General features: G+C 45.4%; 1 protein-coding gene across 1 annotated transcript; it reads right to left on the bottom strand.

Annotated features, from left to right (window-relative positions):
• Positions 1-483: 483 nt before the first annotated feature.
• On the bottom strand, positions 484-3,403 carry LOC140332646 (resistin-like). Its single transcript, XM_072413840.1, has 3 exons — positions 3,355-3,403; positions 2,432-2,509; positions 484-753 (listed from the first exon to the last, which is right to left on the bottom strand). Exons 1-3 carry the CDS (start codon positions 3,365-3,367, stop codon positions 620-622), a joined length of 225 nt encoding a protein of 74 aa, XP_072269941.1. The 5' UTR covers positions 3,368-3,403; the 3' UTR covers positions 484-619.
• Between the last annotated feature and the right edge of the window lie 7,463 nt (positions 3,404-10,866).

The following is a 10,866-nucleotide window of genomic DNA, read 5'->3' as shown; positions in this document are numbered from 1 at the left end:
ATTTGCAATTTCCAGATTATTTTCCTAATTTACAAAAGTTATAATCCCCCGGCCCGAATCCAATCCCTAAAACTTTGATTGAGGTTCTGAGAAGATATTTGGGAGGTGAAAACTCTCCCCTTACCTCACCCATCCAGAAAACTCGTGTCATGGGTGATCCTGAGGGCCTCCGCTCAGTCTCTGACCATCACCTGCACCTCACCTGTCCAAGAGATAATCTCATCATGACCGGCCACCTTGGAATTGGAAGAATTGTTCTGCCCCCACTATAGGGCTTTGTGAAGTTATTTGTAATAATGGGTCTTTATTCAATTTATCATTTCGTTATTGGGATTTATGTTACACCAGAAGATCAGCAAGCTCAGGGAGTAGCGATGGGGAGGTTATTGGCCCCTTCCTATGCTCAATAATAGGGCCCTGTTCTGTCACCTTCAGAACCTTCTCCAGCCTCTCACAGGTAAAAGCAAAGACTCGGACACAACATTTCAGAAAACGTTTTATTTCCTCCTAAATAATCACAGAATGTAAGCGTGAAGTGTTATCGTTATTTCTGATGAGATTGTTGGGAAAAATAATATTCCGAGGTGTCATTCCCATACTTCGGGATCAATCCCGGGCTCTACTTGGCAGTGATCTTGCAGCAGCGGGCTGTTGTCCAGTCCATGTTGGCACACTGACAGTGACACGTGTTCTCAGACTGGATGTCCCAGGAACCGCAAGCTGAGCCGCAGGCACAGGCTGTGGTGCTGTAATCTGCACATAAGAAGAGACAATGATGTGGTACCCGAGTATAAACCCCAAGAATCAAAAAAACGCTGCTCAAAGAAAGAAGGGAACACTAAAATTACACATCAGATCTTGATGAATGACATTATTATCATTAATAACCTTTGTTTATAAATCACCAACATACGGCGCAGTGCTGTAAAGGAAAAGTACAAACAATGACACTGGAGGAGGAAGTAGCACACAATTAGGGGGATATGGAATGGTGGGTTATAAGAGATGAGTTATGAGAGGAAAGATGGGTAGGTGACTTTGAAGCAAGTGTTTAAGAGCTCTTTTAAACGTGCAGCCCTAGAAAAGTCTTGTATCCGTGCGTGTGATGAGGTTATGAGTGAGGAAGTCATTAGTAGGTCATCATCAGGACAGAAAGGTAAGTGGGACAAGAACTATGGAGGGATTTGTGTATCAGGTAGGTAGGTGGGGGAGGAGCTGTGGAGGGATTTGAAGACAAAGCGATTTACAGGTGGAAGGGGTGGGTATGGTTGGAGTTGCTCGGTGGGCAGACACATCATGTCTGGTTTTGTTTTTATCCTTAAGTAGGTGGCAATGTCTTTGGAGGAGGCGGGGGTAGTTCTGGTGATTGGGGGGAGGTGAGGGGTTTGGGAGGTATTGGGTTGTGATGTTTGGGTTGGATTCTGGTGAAAATATTTAAGTTGAAAATCTTTATCGATATTTTTTGTGTAATTCAGAACCAAATGATGTAAGAATGGTCAATGGAATCCAAAATAATAAACCCAGGTGAAGTCCTGGACAGTGATTGGCACAGCTTGGTGGAGTCGGATGCGGCCATACATAAAGTCCCAGAAGGTGACTATTGGATTCGGGTCTGGGGATTGTGGGGGGAGGGGTTATGCCATCAATGCCTGTATCATGCAGGAACCGGGCACAAGGCTGGGAATTGTCTTACACCCGGGGGAGGTCAGGATCCAATGTAAGGTCTGAGGAGTCTGCTGGCAGCATTACAATGACCACAGCGACCCCCCAATCTGTTCCATCTGGTACCTGTACTGAGCCTGCTCTCACCTGTGCACAGAACAAAGTGCCAAAGGTGAAACTGCCAGTCCTGCTGTGGTAAATTCCAGTCAAGCAGCAAGTTGCTGAGCTATGAGCACATAGGGGTGAGCGAGAATGCCTCTGGCAAGTTTCCTCAAACTTCCGATGGGTCTGCAAAATTTCGGCAAACCGATTTCGCAAAACCATTAAAAGATCGAGGAAATTATTATGATCCCCAGCACTAGAGGGTAAAGAGGGACAAGTCTCCCCATTCAAAACCTCTAGTGCTCTCTGATTGGCTGAGGAAAGATTTCTTAGAGGGTTTGAATGGGGAGACTTGTCCCTCTTTAACCTCTAGTGCCGGGGATCCCACACTGAGATGATCAATCAGTTCAGCCAGCGCTGCGTTCATTGATCAGCACAGCTCACTTTTAGTGAATTTACACCGGCCGTTCAGCTTACAATTTCAGTAAATAGGAACGGCCGAATTCGCCACGAGATCGAGTTTTAAAAACTTCCTCGCTCATCCCTACGATCTCATCAATGGGCCCCAGTATAACCAACCTATCAGATCTCCAGGACCTCATGATTGGCCCAGCCTGATCCCTATGCCCCTGACACTGAGCTCTGCTGGAGATCTGGGGTCACTTACCTGGAGGGCAGGTAGCGTATGCTCCTCGCTGGTTCACACTCATGCAGACAATCTTACTGTTCTCCATGACTGTAGAAGCTGCAATAAAAACAAAGATACGGAGAACCTGGGAATTAGGAAATCTGTCTGCCCCATCATACACAAGGTTCTTGCCCCAACCTGGGCATATCGGTGACTGGCACTACTTCAAGATTTTCTAAACCCAAATAGAATAATGTTATATCGGGCAGTCCCAGATGTGATACCTGCAATGGTTGTCTATATTCACCTGGTGATCCTGCCAGTACCACTCACTGTATCTATGTATTATTATTATTATTATTATTATTAAACAGGATTTATATAGCACCAACATATTACGCAGCGCTGTACATTAAATAGGGATTGCAAATGGCAGGAAAGCCAAGTTTCAGTGAGAGCCAGAAAGTTCAGAGACTTAGAAAGGAGAAGGTTGTGTATGGAGGACTATGTATGTAGGACTACACACACCTCCCCCCCTCATATCATAGGTTGTAGGGGTTCTGTAGTCCTCAGACAATGTAACTGATAGATGATAGAGCACAGGAAGTTATCAGCTCATTGTCATTCTTCCAATCTAAATACAGATTAAAGGTAAGAAATAATGTGACATCAATATGACCGCATATCGCTGCTTTCACCCAGAATTCACATATTCCAATGGAATTTTGGATGAAAGTTGTGTGAATCTGCAGTAAATAGACCCCACAGTAATAAAATTAGATCAGTAAAGAAAACCCTGCCCTGTGGGGTTCACCCCCATCCTCCTCCCCCCAGGGACAGTATTTGATAAGGTGATGGAGCGGAGAGACTCCGGCTCTGCCCCCAGCACAATGAGGGGGTGGAAGAAGATTCACAAGCAGGCAGGAATGAAACACGGTGAAAGTGTACCTGTCTGTACTTACCCATAGACTTCATGAGGTTGGTGAGGGAGAGGACATCATTCAGGCAGCACTGCCCTCTTTTCCACGTGAATCCTTCCTCTGCTGGAGCCCAACCCCCTCCCTGCATGGTAGTGAATGGCCCTGATTTACTAAAGCTCCCCAAGGCTGGAGAGAATACACTTTCTTCAGTGAATCTGGGTGATCCAGCAAACCTGGAATGGATTTCTTCAAAGTTTTTTGCTTTTTGCTAGCAAATATTTTGAATCCTGGAGCAGATCCATTCCAGCTTTGCTGGATCACCCAGCTTCACTGATCAAAGTGAATTCTCCCCAGCCTTAGAGAACTTTAATAAATTAGGGCCAATGTGTGATATCCGGCATAGCATTTCCCTTTGTGAGCCCACAGAGCTGACACTCACCAGCTGTACAGAATGAAATGTGATATTTGGAGGTTTTCATTGTGAAAAGGTTCAGCCAATCAAATTCTGTTGTTAATGCCATCTGATGAATGATGAGTGAATATTGCAGCTGTAACACTGAAGCCATGAATCTGACATTCACTGGAGGAATGAATCACTGCCAATGAAAACCCATGAACCTGATTCTCCATAGAGAATGATTAGGAGAATGTAAGATTCACTGCTTTATAAATAGATTCCTTCATATTTTCAGGAGCAATAACGCCATTTTATGCCAGATACAAATAATTGTCGTGTAATTGGGGTTATAAAAGTTCTTTATAAAGATTTATGTTTTATCACGTCTGTGGCCCTCTGTCGGTCAGTGAGTGCTCCAGTGATCTGTGTTGGTTCACAGCAGGGGTGGCAAACTCTGGCCCGGGGGCCAAATCTTGCCCCAAAGGAATCCTAAATATAAACTGCAGCTGTCCCGCCGCTATTACAATTCCCGGCATTACTCGCGTCTATAGACCGACGGGCCCTCTGTCTATGTGTGGCCCCGCATTGAACTGTTTTATAGAGGCAAGTAATGCCGGTAATTTCAGTAGCGGCGATATTTCAATGAAGAGAGAGTTCCAGCGGAGGGCTACTCATAGGATTTAGCTCGGCATTGGCCGCGTCTGCCATTTCCAGCACTCCGCCTCAGCTTTTCCTTCCTACCCCAAGGCATGGACTTGGCTGGATTTCATAGAAGAATATTATAATTATTAGTCTGAGGACAAAGCTTACCATTGGAATATAACTCAGAATGACAGAGGAAGGGGCAGAAGATGTTTTCCTGAATAAAATAAAAAAGAAATGTTACGCCTCGTTCTCTAATATAAGCTTCTTCCAGATTGAATGTGAAATAAAACCTCTTTGGTTTCTCTATGAAAAGGTTTTATATCCAATGAGAAGGAAACATTTCCTCAATTGTTTCAATAGATTTTAAGGTTGGCCCCAGACTGTGTAAGTTTTTAATTTTGGCCCTCGGTGTATTGTAGTCTGACCCCCCTGACTTACAGGATTTCTGGGGGAATCTAAAGGATTCATACAACTCTTGGGAGATCTCTGATTGGCTATGGAGATAAGGATCTAAGGGGTCCCTGGGGTTCTGTATGATCTCTGGTGGTCTCTTGAGGAGACATTTTAAGGGGGTCTCTACAGATCCATGAAGGTCTTTGGTGGTCTCTAGGGGTAGGAATCCTAAAGAGTTTTCTGGGAGCCACTGGTGGTAGGGACCTAAGGGGGACGCCCTTAGGACATCCCTAATGATCTCCAGGGACCCCTAAGTATCTCATGGGGCCACTGGTGGACTAGGGATTGTCAGTTGTCATTCATATTGCTTGACATTAAACGTATGAATGATTCAGAGCTGGGATTGTACACAGACATAGAACAGATCCCCATATTATTGTACAGCGCTGCGTAATATAAAATAACATTTATTAATAATAGATGGAAGGAGGGAATGGCACCATGACCGGCCCCATATATCCCTCCACTGGATGCCCCGTCACTCCCATCCCCCCTCACACACCTGAGATCTCCTCCCATACCTGAAGATGGGGAAATAACACCGGGCAAGGAATGTTATTGGAATGACACCAAGAACTACAAAACCTCCCTACGACAAATCCCTGATAGGAAGAGCGGGCATTGGGGCAGAAAGTTCTCCATGGTGTCTTCTGCTTCTCCATAGTCCGGTCTCAGCACACACAGAGTCCCTGGAGGGTCGGTGCTGATAAATCCTAAAGTCCGATCCCTAAACTTCATGGGAATTCTTTCCATAATAATTCATCACAGCCCCTCCCCCAATAACTGGACTTAGCCCATCCCTTAGTGACCCATCAAAGAATGGAGACAAAATCTGTTTACCATCTTGGCAATTATTTCTACCCGGCCCAATCAAATTCCCAAATTTTATCTTCCCGCTGAGGTTCTGGGGTATCCAGGATGTGGAAATTTCTTTTCTATACTCGTGTCATGGGTGATCTGAGATTCTGAGGCCTCCGCTTATTCTCTGACCATCACCTCACTATCATTACACCGGAGTGATTTTTATTTAAGGATCAGTAAGCTCAGGAAGAAGCAATGGGGACTGTGAATGTATATAGAATAAATATAGCCACAAGTATAGTGAGAATTAACTCAAACTATATTATATAACTCAGCTATTTGTGTTCTTTACTTCAGTTCCTGGAGGCACCCCGGCCTTGCACCTGGTCAAGTGAAACCAGCAGATAAGAAGACCATGAAAACTACAACCCCCCCAAGAAAACCAATTAAAAGTGTAATGTACAACGGCAGTAAAAAGCAAAACAATAATTAGTCTGTCTCCAGGCAAATTAAAGAAGAGACCAGCCCAGAATTGGATGACCAGTTGACGCAAGGAACTTAGGTAGATAAAATATAGATTTTTGCTTAAGTTTTCAGAGACTCCTTTAGACAGAGGAAAGGACAGTCCTGACCTCTATTGCCTCGTCTGTTGTGAGTTTCCCATGCGTGAATAAAACCTTGATTCTTTTACTATAAAAAAACAAAACATTTTGTATAGGTTAGCAGCGATAGTGACCAATGAGAAGACACATGTGACAACAGGAGGGATGGTACAGAAGAGAACAGGAGCATTCTCTGGATCCACCCGACCCATTGTAAGAAAGCAATAGGGACGCAGGGATCATTATTATTATTATTATTATTATTAAACAAAACCGCCCTTACAGCTGTTGTGCTATGTATTGCCACATTACTCTGTCTAGCTTGCTGTCTGGTACCAGTGATGAAGGGATTTATTTCCAGGATGGTTGGCACGGTAGGTAGAGATACAATGTACGAATTGGTTGAGACTGACCCAGAGATTAATAACATAGAAAAGCTTAAGTACTAATAAAAAGTTTCCTGTTAATGATAACCTATGATAAAGTTTCTAAAAGGTCATATGGTTTAATTAATCCTCAACAGGAGGGAAATGTGAATGTATAAAGAATATATATAGCCTTAGGTAAAGTGAGAATTAACTCAAACTATGTTATTCTGTTTTAAATGACTAACTCAGCTATTTGTGTTCTTTACTTCGGTTCCCGGAGGCGTCTTGGCCTTGCACCTGGTCAAGTGAAACCAGCAGATAAGAAGACCATGAAAACTACAACCCCCCCAAGAAAGCCAATTAAAAGTGGAATGTACAGCGGCAGTAAAAAGCAAAATAATTTGTGGATAACTTTGCATCCTGGCTCCCACACATTCTTTCCCATGACCTGCCCACCCTAACCCTTGGTGATTTTAATGTTGCAATGGATGAGCGTTTGGTTTTACAATAAAACTATCCATACAATTACACTTACACTAGTATTGCTGAACAGGGAATGGGGGAAATCTGCAGATCTATAAATGGATGAAGCAAACATAAAACATAGAAAACAATGGATCTTACAAAAAGGAGCCCGACAACTTTTACATTCCAGTCCATGAAAGATCCAAATGGGAACAAAAAGAATGCACAGCAGTGATTGGTGGGGAGTATAGAGAGCAATGAGAAAGACATCATGATGTGCAATATCCACACTGGCAGCAGAGGGCGCCTCATAATACCCGCAGTACTCAATCCACTGAATGAAGATGATGATTGGCATTGCAGTAAATGTAAATCACAACTAGATGCTTGTGTGTATCTCAGACAATTGTTGCGTTTTGTCAGAAATATATTATTATTATCTTCATCCTTTTTCCCTCTTACTGATCCTGCAGCATCCTCTGCGCTCCCTTAACATCAGCCGTTGGGCCAAAGTGTGCAAAAGTACCAAACGCCCAAATTACTGGCCTCACCAATACCACCCTCTCATCATCAATCTTCTCAATCGGTAATACCCCAAAACACCAAGCTTACCCATCCTAGTGAGAAACATTCAGGATAACAGCCACACTGAGTATTATTCGGGTATTACCACCCCAGCATACTATCCTAATGAGTAATACTAACCCCAAAACACCCAAGATACCATCCTAATGGGTGATACCCAGGCCACTAGCACCCAGGATAACTGCTCCAATCAGTAATACTTACCCTTACCAAGCAGGTAACCATTCCTTCCCATCCAGGACAATGGACCCCAATGATCGTGTAATACTCATCCTTTGCCAACCCAATGCCTAATTCTCCAACCACCCAGGATAATCCTCCTAAAGAGTAAAACCTCGTATATGTGTGTTAGGAGATCTGGTCAGCCATCTTGTGCTGTGCACCATTATAACTCTATGTTTATATAAGAGCATCCCCGGCTTCCCTTTGGCATCCCCAGCACATACAGGGGAAGGGAATTTAGGAGCAGATTAGTTCCTGACTTATCCCACACGTTATACCCCATCTGCCCCCAGTCACCAGTGTTGTATCTTTAAGCTGGGCTGACCTGCTGCTGAGTGTTTATTCATTGGATTTACTGTTTCTGCCCTTTGGTTAGTATGCTGCCTGGACCAACCTCCTGACCCCGACTCATCTGGAATCTGCTGGAATCTTGGTACTGCATTATATGTGGGCTCCTGGACCTCTGTCAGTCCCAGATGCCTTTCTTTGTGCACAGAAGTCCTGGGGGCAACGAGTGCTGGGACGGCACAACTACTGCGGGGGCTTGCTATAGGTGGGGAGTTGGGCTTTATCTTGGGGGACTGGTGTCTGGTAAGCGCTGGTACTGGACCAGAACCTTACAACACGCTAGATAAATATCTGTGAACACAAGTGAAGTACAAAACCTCATTGCTGTATTTGTGTTCATGACGAATAATAATAAACTAAGATTCTCTGGTGCAAGCAATGGCCAATCCTGGTGGTTCTGTTAGTCCAATCCGTTATCAGCATGTGTACAGGGAAACAATTGGATGCATTAGCTTGTATGGGGAAAGGAAATGACAGAACACAAAAACTGCATCTGGACATAAAACATTTGACATGGAACCCCCAAGAGATCAACTTGTTCCCTATGAACTACAAAAACAGGCAATAAAGCAAAATGTTACCCGGTGTTGTCACCATCTGACGGCTGCGTCCTCTGTGTGTGCATTTCTTTTTCCATGGTCATATTATGAGTATTGGTTGGTTTATTGGAATGATGGAATATCAGCAAATTATTCAGCAAATAAATTAAACAACAAATTGTCACCTAAATGAGTTTTATATAATTCTATAAGCAGAGTTTTCTCTCATTGCCTGATATACACCTGCAGACATCCACAGGTGACAGATGAGGGACAGGTGAGTGACAGGTGACAGGTGAGTGACAGATGAGAGACAGGTGACAGGTGAGTGACAGATGAGAGACAGGTGACAGGTGACTGTTGTTAGTCAGATGGGTGTGTACACAAGATGGATCCTCCTCCACATTCCCGTGGATCATCTCTGTTTCTTTTATGTCTGCAGTGATCTTCTGACCTTTAATTAGCTAGAAATAAATATTAATAGATGAGAGATCATTTAGCCTCAGCTAGGAAAGTCTTCTGGAAGCTTCTTGTTGGTATCTGGATGTTACCAAATACCCGGCCTGGCATGGTGATCTGACAATCATGCCGAGAACCAATATGGTGTCTATGAGATGAATCAATGGGGCCCTGTAAGGAGCTGAGCCTGAATCATTCCTGAATACATGAATCTGATATGTTTACTCCTCCCTTGATCCTGGAATTTCAGTTCATTGGCCAATCCACAGACATTTCTGCTAGTAACCAGTCAGAACCTTCCTTCCTTCTGATATTGTTCTGATATCAGATACAAGCCGGCTACTGATTGGTTGCAGTGATGTAGTGATAGAGGTCTTACCTTGAGGTTGGTTGATGCTCGGTGTGAGGATTCATTCATCTTCATATCTGATGGTGGTGGGTGATCTGGTTGGTGGGTTGCGTGAAGTGTTTGGTGGATTGGGTGATCCAGTTTGTGGATTGGGTGATCTGGTTTGTGGGATGGGTGATCGGGTTGGTGGGTTGGTTGGGTGAGCTGGTTGGTGGGTTGGGTGAGCTGGTTGGTGGTTTTGTTGGTGGGTTGGGTGATCCAGTTGGTGGGATGGATGATCTGGTTGGTAGATTGGGAGATCTGGTTGGTGGGTTGGGTGATCCCATTGGTGTGTTGGGTGATCGCGTTGGTGGGCTGGGTGAGCGGGTTGGTGGGTTGGGTGATCTGTTTGGTGGGTTTGGTGATCCGATTCGTGGGTTGGGTGATCCGGTTGGTGGGTTGGGTGAGCTGGTTGGACGGTTGAGTGATCCCGTTGGTGGGTTGGGTGATCCCGTTGGTGGGTTGGGTGAGCTAGTTGGTGGGTTGGGTGATCTGGTTGGTGGGTTGGGTGAGCTGGTTGGTGGGATGGGTGAGCTGGTTGGTGGGTTGGATGATCGGGTTGGTGGGTTGAGTGAGCTGGTTGGTTGGTTGGTTGGTGGGTAGGGTGAACTGGTTGGTGGGTTGGGTGAGCTGGTTGGTGGGTTGGGTGAGCTGGTTGGTGATCCAGTTTGTGGGTTGGGTGATCTGGTTGGTGGGGTGAGCTGGTTGGTGGGTTAGGTGATCTGTTTGGTGGGTTGGGTGATCTGCCTGGTGGGTTGGGTGAGCTGGTTGGTGGGTTGTTTGGTGGGCTTGGTGAGCTGGTTGGTGGGCTGGGTGATCTGATTGCTGGGTTGGGTGAGCTGGTTGGTGGGCTGGGTGATCTGGTTGGTAGGTTGGGTGAGCTGGTTGGTGAGTTGGGTGAGCTGGTTGGTGGGCTGGGTGATGTGGTTGGTGGGTTGGATGATCTGGTTGGCTGGATGGGTGGGCTGGTTGGTGGGTTGGTTGGTGGGTTGGCTGAGCTGGTTGGTGGGCTGGGTGATCCAGTTGGTGGGTTGGATGATCTGGTTGGTGGGATGGATGAGCTGGTTGGAGGGTTGGTTGGTGGGTTGGGTGAGCTGGTTGCTGGGTTGGGTGATCTGGTTGGTGGATTGGGTGAGCTGGTTGGTGTATTGAATGAGCTGGTTGGTGGGCTGGGTGAGCTGGTTGGTGGGCTGGGTGAGCTGGTTGCTGGGTTGGATGATCTGGTTGGTGGGTTGGGTGAGCTGGTTGGTGGGTTGGATGATCTGGTTGGTGGGTTGGGTCA

This window comes from Pyxicephalus adspersus, chromosome 6, assembly GCF_032062135.1.
Source record: "Pyxicephalus adspersus chromosome 6, UCB_Pads_2.0, whole genome shotgun sequence".
Taxonomy (NCBI): domain Eukaryota; kingdom Metazoa; phylum Chordata; class Amphibia; order Anura; family Pyxicephalidae; genus Pyxicephalus; species Pyxicephalus adspersus.
This window is presented reverse-complemented; position numbering and strand designations above follow the sequence as displayed.